The 18,872-nt window shown below is 39.7% G+C and overlaps 1 protein-coding gene across 2 annotated transcripts in view; it reads left to right on the top strand.

Annotated features, from left to right (window-relative positions):
• gli2b (GLI family zinc finger 2b) overlaps positions 1–18,872 on the top strand; it is an 83,156-nt gene that overhangs the window by 51,819 nt on the left and 12,465 nt on the right. For both annotated transcript variants that reach the window (XM_026930672.3, XM_026930671.3), the window contains exons 4-9: positions 3,165–3,358; positions 5,727–5,927; positions 13,296–13,497; positions 14,180–14,369; positions 16,136–16,246; positions 18,305–18,442. In XM_026930672.3, the coding sequence (XP_026786473.2) occupies positions 3,165–3,358; positions 5,727–5,927; positions 13,296–13,497; positions 14,180–14,369; positions 16,136–16,246; positions 18,305–18,442 (1,036 nt within the window). The remainder of the gene's footprint in view (positions 1–3,164; positions 3,359–5,726; positions 5,928–13,295; positions 13,498–14,179; positions 14,370–16,135; positions 16,247–18,304; positions 18,443–18,872) is intronic.

The following is an 18,872-nucleotide window of genomic DNA, read 5'->3' as shown; positions in this document are numbered from 1 at the left end:
TCCCAAAGGTGTTCAGTGGGGTTGAGGTCTGGGCTCTGTGCAAATGGATCTCGCTTTGTGCACAAGGACATTGTCAGGTTGGAACAGGCTTGGGCCCATTAGTTCAAGTGAAATCTTAATGCCACACCATAAAAAAAGACATTCTAGACAATTATGTGCCTCCAACTTTGTGGCAGTTTGGGGAAGAACTGCTGTGATTCTTGATGTTGGGTATTGAAATTAAGTTGGTGCTCTAATTTGTAACAGATCTGATTTCATTCCCTGCTGCTAGTATTTTATCCTGCAGAACTTAACAACTCTTTTTCAAGAATTTCATTTCGCCAACTGAAATCATACAAATATTTATTTGTGAAGGCTCTGCCAGGGCAGGGTGCATTTTGTTTACTCATTGACATCACATGGACTAATTCAAAACACTCTTTAGGAAATTCTTCTTGCACAACACTCTCTCTGTCATTTTCCAACATTAAAATTCAAGTGATCGTGTTGTTAAAACAGGGTGGAACATATCCCAGCCACTAATGACTTACTGGCTGGGGACCAATTTAATAAAGTTTAATGATGTCAAGCTAGTGGAAAACATGAACAGACGGGATCAGTTCATCGATACAACATGTCTACTGTGTCAGACAGTTCATAAATCGAGATGCATTCCAGGCGAGGAGCTGAATGTCATCATTCTATGACATCCCTGAGATTCCTGAGAGAGGGAGAGAGAGAGACAGTTTTGCTTTGGAATTAAGCTTTTTTTCTATCATGTCTCCTGGACGACTGTCAGACGAGATGAAACTATCTGAAGACGGGGAAGTTTGATGGAGTGCTGGGTGCTGGACTAGAACCCGGTAAGTTTGCTCAAGGCAGATAAGATCATCCTGAAGCATGGAGCTTAGATCAGATCCATACGGAGGATGTTAGATTAATGTTGTTGAGGGCTTGGGAGGCTGTGCCTGGCTGTGTGAGTTTAGCTGTCTGGCGTGCAACACTGGAGTCTTTTCAGTGGGCCTAAGTGTATGCGTAACCCGGAAGGCTTCAGAAAAAAAAATTGTGCAAATCTGTGGCCACTCGTTGGAAAGTGAATGGGTTCAGGGCTATCTCAAACCAGTACAGAAAGTGAGGACAGTGATAGACGCTTTGTTGGTATGAGTGGACCGCAGAAGAAATTCTTACTGGGTAAATATCATAACTTAAATATCTGGAGAATCTTTTTCAAGAAAACCCATACTCTTCTTTGTATCACTTGGTATTTGTCAAAGGGTTCCACAAATGGTTTTTGGATAACTAGAGGTTTTAACTCCATTAGGGTTACTACTTGCAACCTTCTCTAATAATGAAATAGGGCTTCTTTCATGAGGTTTTCTGGATAACCTTTAAGACTTTTAGGTTTAGTTACAATGAACTTAATTTTTGCTTGGGCTAGAAGACAGATCATAGGGGAATCATAGGAGAATACATGCAAAAGATCCACAACTGGCTGTTTTTGTCCTTCAACCTGAAGGGGGTCTCAAGAAAAGGCTCTTTTTCTATGAGTCCGGCCAATTGCTGTGTTCTGACCCTGTGGGGACTAAGCATTCTGGGCAAATCTCGGCCCTGTGCTCTGAAAAGCTAATAAAACAGCCTAGGAGACATGTGGGCCTAAACTGAACAGTTTCTTTCAATCCAAATGAATATCCTACTGCTTCTTTGTGTGGTCTGGGAAGCATCAAAAAGACTGGTGGGGTTGAAAATCAGCCATGGCTAAAGAAAGAAAGAGGTGAAGGGGGAGTCGAGTGACTGCAATCCCTGGCTGCCTTAACTACAGTGCAATCATTTCCTTCTCAGAGTGGGGGAGAGACGGAGAGACAAGGAGAACTGAGATGCTTTGTGTAATGAAGTTTGGCATCTGAGAAAGCTCTGTTGCTTTTGTGAGCTGAAGGCCAGATATCAGAATCACATGTTCTTTGGATAAACCCTTTTTAATCTAGACATCTCCATAAAAAGACATTATGTCAAACCAAATGTAATTGGATCAGGGTTCTGGACAGAGGATTTTATAATCGGGGCTGATAAGGATAATCTGTAACCAGATCTGTAGGCAACTTTTTCATACTGAAGAGTTTCTGTCTGGTGCCCATTCATATTGTCTTCTATGTCTAGAAATGCACTTTCTTCCTATTCTAATTATCGTCGACTTTAGCCTATCAGATGGTGAAATAAAGGAGAGTCAAACATAGTATTGCTGAAATGAACCAAGAGTACCCATGTATTCCCAAGTGCGAAAAGGAGACATTTGAAAAGTTGGTTGAGACTTGATCTTTCAAATAAATAATAAGCTCCTAAACAGACCAGCCACCGGACCACGACTGACACTAAATAATAGGACCCCAGATCTGCTCTGAGTATCGCACAAACCCCCCCCTCTGGTCTTGCATGTTGAGTCTCAATCTAAACCCAGATCTCAACCTAAGACCAACAGACATGACCTCATGTTATTTAATGAAGCAGAAACAAGGCAAATCGGACTACATGAGACGAGTCAGCCTTCATTCAGGATGAGACTTGGGTCTTACTGCTGGATTTATGTAGTGAAGATTGCCTCAAGCTGAAGAACCAAACATGATCCATCATATGCCTCAGTCTGTGCCTGAACCTCTCCTTGGAGAATTTTACCAGAGCATTGAGTGGTTCTGATTTTAGAAGCATCCTTTGACACAAAACTCAAATTCAAATTTTGTTGGTCACACACACAGTATGATGTGCAGTGAAATGCTTTTTTTGACTGTCCGTGACATAAAAATAGTATTTACATAAACCAGAGTTTACTTCTCTACAGGTAGGAAAGGAAAAATATGAAAATATGATATGAGGGATACTATGATCAGTGGCAGAAACAGTATGACTATATTTTGAATAAGGTGCAGATATGTGCAATATTTGCTGTGAAACATCAGGCTGAGGTACTGGGTGTTGTGCAAACAGAGAGTAAGCCTCCCCATCAAGGAATCAAACCCCAGTCTTCCACATTGCAGGCACAGATACTGTCCACTATACTAATGAGGAGTATAACAAAATGGCAAAGTCATTCTTTTTTGGCCCTAATTGTTTACGGATGATAGTTAAAGATGTCACTGGTCTTCCTAGACGTCATGGTGCTTATTGACCAGTGTCTCCTCTGTTGTTTTCCCCAGAGCTCCAGCGTTAGGGAGTCCGGTTATCTCTGATATATCCCTGATCCGGCTCTCACCAGGCGGCCCGGCCGAGTCGCCCTTCAGTCCCCCTCATCCCTACGTCTCACCCCATGTGGAGCACTACCTGCGCTCGGTCCACGGCAGCCCAACACTTTCCATGATCTCAGCGGCCCGTGGGCTCAGCCCTGCAGATGGTGAGCACGCACACATACACACACACACACACACACACACACATTCTTCCACTTTGCCTGAAATGACTGTAACTTAGTTTGATTCAGTTCTGTAGCATGAGAATGACTCACTTCATTTAAATTAACTTTGTTTTTTTTAGGAATATGCTGGTATAGTCGATTTTAGTTTGGTTCATTTTTGTCATGTTAGGTTAGTTGAGTCAGTTTTGTTTTGTTTTTCATTTCTATGTAGTTGAACACAATTCTGTTTAATTCAGGTCAGTTCTGTGTAGCCAGTTTCAGTTCAGTTCAGTTCTGCTGTAGTGTAGCAAGTTTCAGTTCAATTCAATTCAGGTCTGTTGTAGTGTAGCTGGTTTTAGTTCAGTTCAGTTCTGTTCTGTTGTAGAGTAACCATTTTCAGTTCAATTCAGTTTGTTTCTTTTGTAATGTAGTAAGTTTCAGTTCAGTTAAGTTTGTTTCTGTTGTTGTGTAGCCAGTTGACATTAAATTCTATTGTCTTGGAAAATCTACTTACCATCAAAGCAGTTTTTTGTTCATTCTGGGTGTGTACATTATGTAACTGCAATATACTATGAATTTGTTAAACATACCACAAGTAGAACTTTGGGCTTTGCTGCCCTACCATTTCCTGTTTGGAATGCACGTTGGAAGGTGCTGAAAACAAGTAACATGCATGCAGACAGCTTCCTTTCTCACTGACACTTTTCTCTTCAGAGCTGAATTACAACAACAGGTGAACAGGCCAAATAGCAAATAAATCACCTTTTACAGTCTGTCGACAGTAATGGGTCTGTGCTTTAAAACTTAAATAAGCAGCACACAGGAGATTTTGACAGCAATAAAGCTGGAAAGCAGTAGAGAGAGATAGTGGAGGGTATTTTAACTTGCAGATAGGGGGGGGTATGGCCTTGAATGTGAGATTTGATTGTTGAGTTTTATGTGCCGATACAACTGACCCTGTTCAAAGTATAGAAGGCAAGCTAAGATATTCAGGAAGTGATTATTTTAGGCTTTCATTTTAAGCACAGATTTAGAATTCCAAAGGAATATAGATATACCAGGCTAGGTGGTATATTCTGAATCATTTTTGGCCAACATTTATTTATTCTCAATTTTCAACATCCTGGTAATCCTATGCTGTACTAATGTCCACAAGTGTTCAAATGTGGTTCAAAGCGCAGTGAAATTCTGCAGTGGGGTTCCCCAATTTTTGCCACAATACTACACACAGATGGAGGAGTGTGAGACACAGCAGTTCAAACACACTTAGACCTAATTGTGAGAAATCAGTAGTAATTTTTTCAGTGAGGCTCACACACATATACACACATATACACACATCTGCTCACATATTTACACACACATGTATGTCTCTAAGGGCGCAGCGGGAGCTCCATAATGCCAATACATTTTAACTGTATGCAAATGTGAACCATATGGCAAGCTGTGCTCATGGTCTGTATGGCCAAGTGAGTGTGTAAAGCAGATTTGGCCCTCACACTCTTATTGCCCCTGACACTTTTAACAGAGCTTTACTGAGTGCAGATGTTAACAGTGCATTGCTGTTGTAGCACTGAAGCTGTGAGTCTCTGCTTTCTCCACTGCTTCCACTGGACGGCTGCGTGTAAACTTGGCCTTTATGTTTACCTTTTTATTTATTCATTTGGCAGATGCTTTTATCTAATGAGACTAGTGAGACAGAATACACTCCAAGCATAGAGCTGTTAAAGGAGCAGACAGGACTTCAAGTGGCAAGATACTACAAGACACCAACTGACCAAAAACAAGTGCAAAGTAGTAAGAAAACAGAGAGTGTCATTTGATCTAGAACCAATTAAAGAAGGAGTTTGTAATTCTGTTTGATTGAAAAACTGTGAAGAAAAATAACTGCAATGGAAAAAAAAGTCGTCCCGTTCTCCCCACCCCCTCTGTTGAAACAATGAATTGCCTAGTGAGTCACCTTGTAAGGAAAAGAAAAGGATTGAACATGGGGAACTGAACTTATTTCTGGGCTGGAAAAATGTCAACAGGAACCAGATACAAAGAAAATTGTGAAATCCATTGCCTGACAATTATTATTATTATTATTATTATTATTATTATGTCAGTCTACAAAAATACCTAAAAAATACAAACTGCCCCTTTAAGGCCTTTAAATAATCTTTAAAATTATTTCATACAATTATATATAATTTATAACATCAAGGATTTATTACAAATCCAGATGCCTTTACTTATTACTTCATAGACATGTGACTTACAAAAAAGCTTACAAAAATAATTTGTTACTATATTGCATGTTTTTGTGTTATTATATAAAACTCCTTCTATTCTCTCCTCTCATCCGTCTCTCTCATACCTTCTACAGTCGCCCATGAGCACCTGAAGGAGCGTGGGCTATTCGGTCTTGCTCCTCCCCCTCCCGGAGCCAACTCAGCTGATTACTACCACCTGATGGCTAGTCACAGGAGTCCATATGGAGATCTGATTGCAGCTGGATCCACTACTGCTGCTGCTGCTGCCGCTGCTGCTGCTGTTCACCTCCCAGACTACATCAACCCGATGGACAGTGAGTTTCAGCCCATGACGGAGAGAGTCTATATGTATGAAGGGGTTAAATAGGAATTAGGTGTGAATCACATTAACATAATATCCAACAGGATGACATTTAAGTATCAGTGCAAGTGTTAAATTATTATTATGAGAAGATGCTAGAATAATTGACTAGTAAATTTATCAAACATAATACTTTATTTTTTTAAATGAATTCAAGGCAAATTACAACTCTTCAGTTCTTCACTGCATCCGTTTGAACTTATTCTTTTAAGAAACAGCTGAAAATGTTACCAGAAAATCTGAGATGGCATTGATCAAATGGCAGGCAAATGTTATTGTGTCATAAAAAATAGTAGCCAATCATATTTGAATATGTAAATACAGGCCAGGCAACATTGTTTTACTAGAAGAGGGGGAGGCGTGAATGTGTGGTGGGCTGGGGATGTTTCCTATTTGTATATTCATAGAATCTGGATTTCTCTGTGAATGTAAACCTGTAGGAACTTCTTCAGATATTGCGTTTTTTTGTTCAGTTTCATATAACAGAAGTCATACGAAAAGGTACTAAACCTAACCTTGACATGTGGGATCATTTCATATGTCTTTGTTTGACTCAACAGATCTCCACAATTAAATAATCTAAAAAACATTAGTTCAGTAAGAAATTGTCTAAACCCTCAGACAGGCTTCCTGGGAGATCTACGATAAACCCTAAACACACATCCTGAACTTTTAAAAATATTCCCCTCACAAGTGACTTAAGGTGACTCCTACATGTGCAGTATTTTCCCACTGTCACTGCCAGTGCTCTCTGTAAACACACATGCTGCTCTGACATTTATAAGAGTGTTTCCCTCTGAGGAAAGTGTGTGTGTTTAACATAATGAATGCCTGCTTTCATCTCTCACTTCCTAAGTCACCTTAAAAGGGGACCGGCGTCTGGAGCACAGGCCGATTCTTTCAGAGCGGGTCTCAGAGCTGTAGCATGCCACAGCCGCCGCGTCATCCATCAACGGCTGTTTAATGAAACTAGCCATCAGGACTCTTTGCATGACCCGAAATGGAGATGCTAACCAGGTAGAGGAGATGGGAGATGGCTCTGCTTTTCTCAGCTGACACGGGCACCTAGAGTCCTGGGAAATGTGAAAAATCCCAGATGAGCTGTTCACAGTTCATCATTTCGAAAGCTCTTAAAGCTTTTGTTCATTTTCCCATCAGCCTGTCAATTACAGCAAAACTTCCAAAACAATGGAGAAGAACTGGAAGTAAAAATTGTTGATTTAAAATAAGCATGCCATAAAACACAGTAGCTCACTAACCCTGTGCGCTACTGAGCAAATATTTGTTCAGCCTTTACCGTTGACCAAACAGTCGGCTCACATAAACAAACAGCAAATCAGTTTCCTCCTGCTTCACCTCGCATGGTGTCTCAGGCCTGCACTCTTTTGCTCCTTCGCTTCACTCTGACTGTCTCCCGCTAACCTCAGTCATGTGACATGATGCATGACCCCAAACAAAACCCTGACCTGTGAAACCAATGGCTTAATGGCTCATTAGACTGACTTTGCCTTGATGTCTTTCTTCTGAACCTGAGTAACTAGCCCCTGATTAGCCTGAATTTAGTCTGAATAGCACATATTCAGCATGGTGGAAATGGACTGCTTTCAACCTATTATTACGTCGGGTGGAAATTGAGACTGAGTAGACATCACTTTCTCTTAGAATGCCTACAGGCAGTTTGTATTTTGTGTGTTATAAAGAAGCCTAATGCTATAGTGGAAAGTTTCCCAACATAGCTGTGTTGGTTGTTTTACCAAATTTATGGTGTGTCTTTCTACCAAGATTTCACTGTTAGCTCTTAAAAACACAAGAGCAATGTCAGTAATGAGAAATCCAGTATATAAGTAGTGGAGACAGCAAACATTGTACCCAAAGATCCGGAATGCAGTGTGGTAAAGTTATGCGATTGTGCCGAGATATGGCAAAGATTCGTCTCGGCTAGTCAGCGATCTACGAGATGACGAGCATGGTGGCATTGACGGTGGTATTAGAATAAAAGTTGAATCTTTAGAAGCTGATCTGTTTGAGCAGAGAAGTTAACATATTGCTTTGCTTCTCATTTGCATAAACATCACTCAGTTTTATTGCCACCCCAACGCACTCTCTGTCCCTGGTTGCTGTAAGGTGCTGTTAATCTCTTTAAGAAAAGGAAAACCTTCCAGCAACTTTGTCATATGAGGTTACTGCCATAAGTGAAATAACTGTAACAAAAATGATTCTTATAAGATCTTCTTCTTATTTTTTTATTAATTATGATATTAGAAGAAAAAGGATATTAGTTATGGGGTGCCAATAATTTCTCCATTTTTCAAAACAGCATCTTGAAGAAAGAAAATGTAATCTTTAAGAAGACCGTATTACATTTCTGAAAAAAAAGGTGTTAAAATAAAACTACACAACAGACCCATATGGTTAAACTCAAAACACCAATCATTTTATCCATTTTATCCATGAGAGGTACCAATAATTTTAGTCGTTAGACATAACCCTAGACATTTTGGTGTGGTACTAGTACTTGCGATACTAAGAAGACTAAACCAGATATTTTGGAATATTTTGGTACGTTGTGGTGTGTTTTTGGTACATTTTGTTATGTTTTGGAATGTTTTGGTAGACTGTGGTAAATTTTGGTATATTTTGGTACGCTGTGGTGTGTTTTGGTATATTTTGGAATGTTTTGATACATCGTGGTAAATTTTGGTATGTTTCGGTATATTTTGGTTTGTTTTGGTACATTGTGATATGTTTTGGTATATTTTGATATGTTTTGCTGTATTTTGGTATGTTTGGTACATTGTGATATATTTTGGTATATTTTGGTATGTTTGGTACATTGTGATATGTTTTGGTATATTTTGGTATGTTTTGGTACATTGTGATATGTTTTGGTACATTGTGATATGTTTTGCTATATTTTGGTATGTTTGGTACATTGTGATATGTTTTGGTATATTTTGGTATGTTTTGGTACATTGTGATATGTTTTGGTACATTGTGATATGTTTTGCTATATTTTGGTATGTTTTTGCTGTATTTTGGTACGTTTTGGTACATTGTGATATGTTTTGGTATATTTTGGTATGTTTTGGTACATTGTGATCAATTTTGATATGTAGTTTCTCATGGCGTTTTGGGAAACTTTGGGTCCTGGCACTATTCCTCTAATTTTTTAATGGGGATTTCGCAGGATTTTGGGTATGTGAGGGTTCCGGCAGGTTTTTAGCGGTCCCTGTTGACATAAATCACTAAGGTTGCAGGAAGAGGGGGGTATTAGGAGGCATGGAGCAAGCGACGCCCAGCTCTCCATTTGGCCATTTATCAAAGGAAGTGGCACATTAATAAACACATCTCCCCTGAGGTGAGGGCGTAACAGAGACAAATATGAGTGCCAAGGCTGAGCGGCCCGCGCCCCACACACTCCCCCTCGCCCCATTAACGCCATGCAAATACCAGAACAGGCTCACTGTAAAGGCCTCACGCCAAAGCAGTGTGGTTAGCCATATAATCTTTACATACACACATCTGTAAATGTGTACCCTAGATTCATCTTCTTAAAAGAAAGTGAAATCACGGCTAATGTAATGTCCACTGTGCATGAATTCTGGTGGCGTCGTAATAATTTGGGATGCAGCTTCTAAAATTCTGGGTGCTAAACGTCTGGTAGGGGCCCAAGAACAGAAACAAATGCTTTTATAATTACAAAGAACCATTAGCTCATGCTAAAAGTAATGACCTTCACAGCTACAAAGCTGGAGGATTACTTATTAGCTGTGAGCTCAGTAGGGAATGCGCGCACACGCACGCACACACACACACACACACACACACACACACACACACACACACACACACACTTACAGAGGAATGGTTTGTGTAAGCTTGCTTGTGTTGGCACCAGATGTGATGGAATCATTATGGACGTCCGGTTGCCAGAGCTTCTGGTTACAACCCCTAATCACACACACATACTCACACATGCGTTTGCCAACACCGGCACTAATGCCTCGCACCTGTTGAGTTAAAACACAGAATTTTTCACTTTGGAACACCAAACACACTGACCAATCCCTTTAACCTGTACCCTAGAAAAAACTTGTTTTCCTATAGCTCTCCAAACAAGACCTAAGGTTACATTATATTATATTATATTATATTGCAACTTTAGTAATAAAAAAGCCAGAATTTTCAGAAATTTAACTGGATTTACAGCAACCATTACTCTGTTTGTGTAATGAGAGTTGAAGTGAAAGTGATGGGATGGGAACCCAGCAAATAATTTCAGGGGCTCGAACTGAACACTCAAAAAAAAAAAAAAAAAAAAAAAAAAACTTTAGCAGAGCTGATCAACATATGAAAAAACTGGCCGCAGTGAAGTGACTCTAGTTTGTTTATTTATTTATTTATTTATTTATTTAAACCATGACTCATCATGGCTTCTGTACAACTCCTCTGTTGGGGCCAATCACGTGCATTTTTGTAAATTATTTAGCTGAAGGCAGGAAAGTTTTCACAGACTTTCTTTGAATTATTTTTTTTTTATTTAATATTTCCTCTCTGGTCTGATTACCGAAGTGACAACATGGCTTGTTAAAAAAAATGGAAAAGTCAAAGAAAACAGAATGTTTAAAGACAATTGGACAGAGAAGTATGTGTTTGTGTGCTTTCGGCTGTGAATACTTTTACTATTTACTTTCACTTTTTACTTTTAATACAGATTTTGACAGAGCTCATCACAGCCCATAATGCAGTACATAGCATGTTTCCAGTCACCTTCTGCAGTTGAATTAGGGATGAATCATGTTCACACACTGAGGTTCACCTCTCACAGGCAGTTATTTATTATGATTGTATTTATATTTACAGTATTTGGCAGACATACTCGCACAAATACTACAGGTCAGGGTCTAAGAATACGATCATGCTAAAGCCCTGTTAGTGAGAGAGAAGTTAGAACGACAAGTTCTTCCTGCCCAAACATACTGTACAGTGGCCTATATGTGCAAAACACATTAAGCAAAAACGCAACAGCAAATCAGAAAATGGAAAGGTAAAAAAAAAAAAAAAAAAAAACACAACCAGAAAAATGCAAACAGAAATCACAAAAAAGCAACAACACAACAGAAAATCAGAAAGTGCAATGACAAAATCACAAACACAACAGGAAACACAACAACAAAAGCAGAAACACAACAGGAGATCAGAACATGCAATGACAAAATCACAAACACAACAGAAAATTTTATAAAGCCAACAAAACCAGAAACACACAAAAAAAAATGCAACCACAAAACCTCAAATACAACAGAAGCTCATAAAGTGCAATGACAAAACCACAAACACAACAGAAAACACAACAATGAAAGCAGCAACAGCAGAAAATCAGAAAGCACAATGACAAAATCACAAACACAACAGAAAATAAAAAAGGCAACAACAAAACCAAAAACACAACAAATAAAAATACAGAACCACAAAACCACAAACACAGCAGAAGCTCAGAAAGACCAATGCCGAAATCACAAACACAACAGAAAACACAACAGAAAACACAACAAAAGCAAAAACACAACAGAAAATTAGAAAGCGCAATGACAAAATAAAAAACACAACAGAAAATTTTTAGTTTATGCTGTTGTGTTTTTGTGTTTTGCAATTATGGCCCAAATTAAAACAGCATTGCAGGAGCAAAGTCTAACTTTCTGAACACTGCATATGTGAAAGCTTTCTTAGTAGAGACACACTTATGACAAAACAACAAACAAACGTACGAATCATTTTACCCCTCAATGCAATGTTATTAGAATGCCGCACACAAAATTAGACAAAATAAGCTTATGGCAGATTGAAGGATCCTGGGGCCCAATGTTCCCAGACCTTTAACGTTCAAAAACGTTCTGCTAACCTAAAACTGTTGGCTGCGATAAAGACGATAAAGAAACTTTCCATAAATTTTCCATGTGTACACAAACATACAGACGAGTACACACCTGCTCCATTTTCCCTGCTCATTCCTTTTTTAATTCTAACGAATCCTGTAAATTGCCCTCATTATCCAAACCGATAGACGCCTGCAACAGTTGATAGTTATCTAAATAATTACAGTAAATTATAGGCAATGATTAATCATCCATGGTCAAATCAGAACGAGGTCATTTTGAGTTCGAGATGAAGCTGATAAAGACACTTGATTGCACTAGTTGGCTTTCCTTTTTTAAAAAAAAAAATTTTGAACATATCAGAACAACATTCCTTCATGGTTCAGTGCGATCCCGGAATCTCGTGTTGCGTTTCGTTGTGTTCTCTTTCCAAAGTGATCTGTGCTAGTTGAGTTTCTCAGTGTCGGCCTCCAGCTACAGTATTAGCGAAGACACAATCTCTGGCACTTATTGATAGGGCTGTGCTATATTCCAGGGAGGCTGGGTGTCGGGGAGAGAGTGCGCAAGCATCGATCACGCTGTCTCACCTGGCACGCACGCTCCTCACACGCTACCCAAAATAGCACGGAGGTGGGCAGAGTGGGGAAATGACACAATGCAATCCGCCACTGCAGCGACTCCATAGATTTCTCCTTAGCTGGAGAGACAGAGAGAATAATAGAGAATAATATTTCAGGATCAGTCAATCAGAGGCTCCCATGGTATGAGACGGCACACTTCAGGAAGAGCGGCTGCTATCAGCTTGATTCGGGAGTCAGAGGAATGTGGGGATTAAGGAAAATAGGTTAGTGGGAATAAAGTGGATAAAGTGATGAGGGTTGTTGGTCATGGGAGGGAGACGTGGGCGGAATGTGCTTAGCCACGAGCATCAGATGAGGCGAGGAAGTCCACTGAGGCAGAGCAGAAATTACTGTAAATCAGAGTTGTGTATCTGTATCTGGATCTGTATTCGGATTTAAACCCAAAGTGGGCGTGACCAAAAGTGTTTTTTGTTTGTTGTTTTTTTGTTGTTGTTTTTTTTAAATATGATCCCTACCACTATGCCTCAAAACACTGGAAAACGCTGAAAAAAAACCCAGAGGTAGAAACGCCAGGACTGTCAGCGTGTGGATTCAGGCTTTGAGAGTTCCTCAAGCTCAGCTACATCAATCCCGTTCATAATTGGTCTCTTAAAAAAAAAAAAAAGAATTGATAAATAAACACTGTTCAAGTTTTGTTTCATCCTGCGAGATCCCAGTCCTGATGCAAACCTCTAGTCTCAATCAGATGCCCCGTGGATCTTTCTGACAAGCTTTTCTTATCAATGAAAATCTTTCCGTGAACCAGGCAATTAATCTGGACTGTATTAAACAAATCCTCATAATGTGTGTTTGTGTGTTGTACAGTGTCGCGCTTCCCCAGTCCACGCCTCACCCCCAGGCTGAGCCGGAAGAGAGCTCTGTCCATCTCTCCACTTTCAGACGCCAGTATTGACCTACAGACTATGATCCGCACTTCTCCTAACTCTCTAGTGGCCTACATCAACAACTCGCGCTCCAGCTCGGCCGCAAGCAGCTCGTACGGCCACCTCTCCGTCGGCGGCATCAGGTAAAAGCGCAGCCTCATGAATCACTCATCCCACTCTCTCATGCAAATTGAACTCATAAAAAGTACAACATCAACCTTTAATTTGTTTAAATAAAGCAAATTGCTGTGGGATGAGAGGAATAAAACATGACGGGGCATGCTGTTATAGGAAAATAATCATTAATAATTCGGGGTTGTAACAGTAACTCCACTTCGCATCGGGCCGTGATACACTGCCGTGTCCTAGATTATTTTCCAATAACACCACAACCTCAAGGGCTTTATTCCTTACATATTTTATCGAATGTTGTCCCTTTGATATTTCCACAAACACCATATTTAAGCAGTAAGTAAGTGCTGAATTTATTGTATTTAATCATGTTTTCTTTTCACTGAAATGTTGAATGAAAGCGGAATTTACTTTACAGCATTTTGGTCAGTGTCTGATGTTATATATGAATTATATAGAAAGTTGACTTTGCTATCCTACAGACTACTCATTTCCAGTCTGATATTTCTGCCTGTCTCTATCTGAGGCTCTGTGTTTGTCTGCAGTGATTTATTGCTCATTATGCCGTTTGTGACAGTAACATGAAATATGGCGTTTGTGCATTGCGATACAGAGATGTGGGCTAAGATGAAGTGGAACGAGTGCTTATCCCTGTGTATTTTCTGTCTTTTTGTATTTATCTCTCTCTTTCAGCCCTTCCTTTCCTTTCCATCACTCCATCAACCCGGTAGCATATCAACAGCTGCTGTCCCAGCAGAGAGGCCTGAGCCCTTTTGGACACACACCTCCCCTCATCCAGCCCTCTCACACCTTCTCCTCCCGACAACACACACTCGCCGGCTCGGGACTGAGTGCTAGCACACATAATGAAGCTGAGACTAAGGTACTGCAAATGCACACATATACACAACAAGACATATGTGGAAGTTTTGGTATTGAACCTGGGGTTTAGGTTTAGGCACACACACACACACACACACACACACACTCATACCAATTTCTCTTACTCGCTCACAGTTTGTTCACAGTTTAATGATCTTTTTTTGTCAAGGCTGTTTTAAATACCGAGTTGCCGTGGCAGTAACAGGGGTTCAATAACACTATTAATAAAGCAGCAATAACACCAGTATAATGTTACCAATATTATACATACACACTGCTTCATTTCCTGCACACAACGCCAGCTGACTTTAACACTCCATGCTGTTTCTTCTCCGCTACTTCTTCTGTAGAAGAAGTGCTTATAACTTAACATAAGCCTGACCCTCAGAAGCTGTACAGCAGAGGTCACAGAAGGAACATATAACATCTGTAACATCTGTAACGGCATGTTTAGAGTGTGTGCTTTAAATTCCCCATTCCCAGACCTCTGTAGTGGCTTTCATGTGTTTGTTCAAAAGCACTTATCATCATATCTGTGGCCCAAAATCCCCCTGCATGACTGAGTTAAAGTCTCTAATTCCTGTACACACTCACTCCCTCAGCCTGGAACACACACACACACACACACACACACACACACACACACTCACTCTCTCTCCCTCTCACACACACACACACACACACAGGTACACTTGCTGAACTAGACCTTTGTGTAAAGCCCAACTTTCACATGTAAAATTACCAAAGTCTAAAGCATACACGCATACACACACGCACACACATACACACATACACACATACACACACACACACCTGGTATGTTCAGTAAAGGCTGCTGCTGCTCAAAACGCTGCATTCAGAAGTTATATGAGGTTTTAACACTGATTCTCACTTCCTTAGAAACAGTCTAAGAAACAGTCTAAGGACAGTTTAAACAGTCTAATGTGTGTGGGTCTGATAACTCTTTAAAACTAGCCGTCTCACCGGAGAGATCACCATTCTTTTATAGTTGTAAGGAAGATAAATCTTTTCCTGTGAAACTAAAAAAAATGGCCTAATAGGCAAGTCCCAGTTTGACAATGTGGGCCACTTACTTACTCATCAAACTAAATACAGAGATGTAAAAAAAAGTTTCACCTATTGCCTGATACAAAGCTCACAGATCAATTTCCAGCTATTTTTGATGATGTGTCACTTTTTGGAATTAATTAGCTTTAGTTTCGTTTCAGCCAGTTGGAGTGTTGGACTTGATGAATTCAGTGTGTGTACAGTTCCTTTACTTGAATAGAATGAAATAGTCTGATAAGTATTTAAGTTCTAATATAAGGCACAGTGTCATCCAAAATTTTTTTATGAAGTCTATAAAACATTTCTGTCAAATAATAAATTGCTTAATGTGGCGGTTCCATGAAAATGTAATTTGACGACCAATGACCATTTGACGAAAAATGGCTTAAATGCACACAACATTTTTACCCTCATAACAAAGTCCAGATTGTATGAATGTGCAAATTAAATGTTCTTCTAGTTCTTTCCGCTGGTATAGAAGTGCTGCATGGCCTGCATTTGCATACTGGATCCTAATTGGCTATTATATTTAATGACACAGGGAGAACTTGTCTTTTGTGATCAATACTAACTTTTTTCTTTTAGATAAATTCCTAAAAGAATACAAAAGACCATGACAATTCTCTCCTCATTTATGACTTTTGTTTTAACTTAACATGCTGTACAGTTCTGCAATTTCTCCCCATCTTTCCCCAACAGAACACGAGTGGTGACTCGGCAGTCAGCAGCACAGTAAACCCATTGCACACCAAAAGGTCAAAGGTTAAGACGGAGTTGGACAGCTCACGGCCTCTCTCACCCTGCTCACCGGTAAAAACCTCTTTCTCTTGTTCCCTCTTACTGTACTCCATCTTACTGTATGTTTCTTGTCCTTCACCTCTAATCCAAACACCATGAGGTGTAATCTCTGGGGTAGAGGTGGGTGATATGAGAACATGCGTGGTGGCCCGGGAAAACTGGTCACATGGTGAAATTTTGATGTTTTCTAATATAGTTTTGAATAGAGCTGTAGTCAAGACCGCCACTGTCAAGTCCAAGACCAGGACTAGCTGAGATCGAGTCAAGGCTTGGTCTTAAGGAGGTCAAGGCCAAGTCAAGTTCGAGTCCGAATGAAATCGAGACACAAAACCATCAAATCCTTTTCCAGTCCAAGATTTTACTTCAGCTAGTTGGCTTAATTCATGCATTGCACCAATGATTAAACTGTTTTCTAAAAGAAGGAATTAGATCTTTCAAACTTTGTGCATGCGAAAAGAAAAGACAGCACAAATGTTATTTTTGGAAACTCTTGGTCAAGACCAAGACCATAGTTAGTGAGACCAATGCCCAAGACTGAGGCAAGTCAAAGTACAAATGCCAGTAAATTGAGACAAGTCAATACAGACCGGACTCCAGAACTACAGCCCTAGGTTTGAAAACTACAAACTTTCCTGAACTGAAATAAGTAAAGTTCTAACGTTCTAAAATCAAATTATCCACCGAAAGTAAAAATTCTGATCACACTTAGCTAGCCAGGTTTTAACTCCTTAACTGATGTGATCTTTGCAGGAAGATAGCTTAGGTAAGTTTAGAAAATAAATAAAATCATTTCCACATCATTTGGGCAAAATATATTTATTGTATTTTTTTTTTTGGTTTGGATTGTATAGAAAAAATGGGGTAAAAACCTGATTTTTCATCTCTTTTTTTTTTTTTTTGGCTTTTTGGCAGAATTCAGCCACAGCAACATCCAAGGTTTTTTTCCAGACAGTCACACGAATCACAATATGTCTTTAGACATATTAAACCAACAAGCAGCTGATTGCATATGAGCCTGTTCGGTCATTATATGACATTAGCGGTCAGACATATATACATATATATATATATTCTGTAGTACTACTCAGTAAAAAATTGTGTTGTTCAGCCTTGGCAAAACTAAAAACATATCATGAAAAATTATTGCATTACATTATACATACATTATTTTTTTTCTACCATATCATTGACTCCTAGTGTACTCTTTTTTCCATGGTTGATTTATTCTGTACGACTGATGGCATAAAACATCAGGTACATCTCCTATGTGTCCTGTTACCCAGAAAAAATATTGCGTGAGTATGTGTGTGTTTTTTCTCGCATGGTGATCAGCGAGGGGCCAGGAGACCCTTGGGAGTCTCTGTGCTCCCCTTGGCGTGAGAAAAACTCCTCCTGATAAGAGCTTTATGTCCGTTTGTTTTCTTGCTCTCTCCATCCCGAGCTCCTGTGTAAACTGTGCCAGAGCACTTCATTTTAATGAAATATTGGCCAGCCGTTATTGTCATGTGAGCGCCTGTTTTCTGTTGCGCTCTCTCTCTCTCTCTCTCTCTCTCTCTCTCTCTCTCTCGACTCATCTTTTGACAAATTTGTGGCTGCTCTCGGCAGTGGAGGCATGTTGGGGCTTGATGCATGGGGACCGAGGCGCCTGTAGTCGTCTTGGGGCCCGCAGAATTGATGAAGATAGCTCACGGGGCAGAGATAAACATGCTGCAGTCAGCATGCAATGTGTGTGTGTGTGTGTGTGTGTGTGTGTGTGTGTGTGTGTGTGTGTATGTGTGTGCGTTTTATTTGAGACCATATATACATCTGCTAGGCCCACAGTTTGGGTTGCAGCTAAGACGCCACACACGTATTCCCACATATTTGGTTTCGTGTTTGTTCTTTTCTTCTCATTACCAAGCCGCTGATTGTTAAATAAATGGGACTAAATGAAAGTGAAAAGTACCCTTTCTTCAATCCTTTCTAATTCAGCCAAAGTGTAGGCGTCTGCTTCTGTCCTGTATAAACAAACTGAATGTCTGAAGTCCTCTGTAGTGTGCACATGTGTCTGAATGCGTGCTTTCCTCTCAGGACCCTTCACCACCAGTGGACCCGAAAGAGGACGTGGACAGAGACGAGGGCAAGCAGGAGCCGGAGGTGGCGTACGAGACAAACTGCCACTGGGAAGGCTGCAGCAAGGAGTACGACAGCCAAGAGCAGCTGGTCCATGTGAGTGTCTCAAGATGTGAACTTTTGGAGTATAGTACAAAAGCTGAATGGTGTGTTTAGGACACAGCCATCTTGTAGCTTTTAGCTCGACAAACTAGTGAAATGACAGAAAGAGCGAGAGAGAGAGAGCGCAAAAATGTGCGATCACATACACACAAGTTTTGATTTTAACAATTATGAAAAATGCAAATTATATATTTCAAACAAGATTATATATGATTGTAAAATGCAGCACAATGTCATTGTGTTTGCAGATTGTGTATGAACAGGGTATACAGATATATTTCAGTTTCATATATGGATTTCTCAAAATAAGAATGAACTAAAATATTAATTTTATATTATATTAAATTATACATATCACAAATCTATATTACATATAATTTATAAATACAAATTAAATTACAGTAATAAATTATACATCTATTAA

The sequence above is a fragment of the Pangasianodon hypophthalmus genome, chromosome 11, assembly GCF_027358585.1.
Source record: "Pangasianodon hypophthalmus isolate fPanHyp1 chromosome 11, fPanHyp1.pri, whole genome shotgun sequence".
NCBI lineage: Eukaryota > Metazoa > Chordata > Actinopteri > Siluriformes > Pangasiidae > Pangasianodon > Pangasianodon hypophthalmus.
Note: the sequence above shows the minus strand (reverse complement) of the source record. Positions and strands in the feature narration are given on the sequence as shown.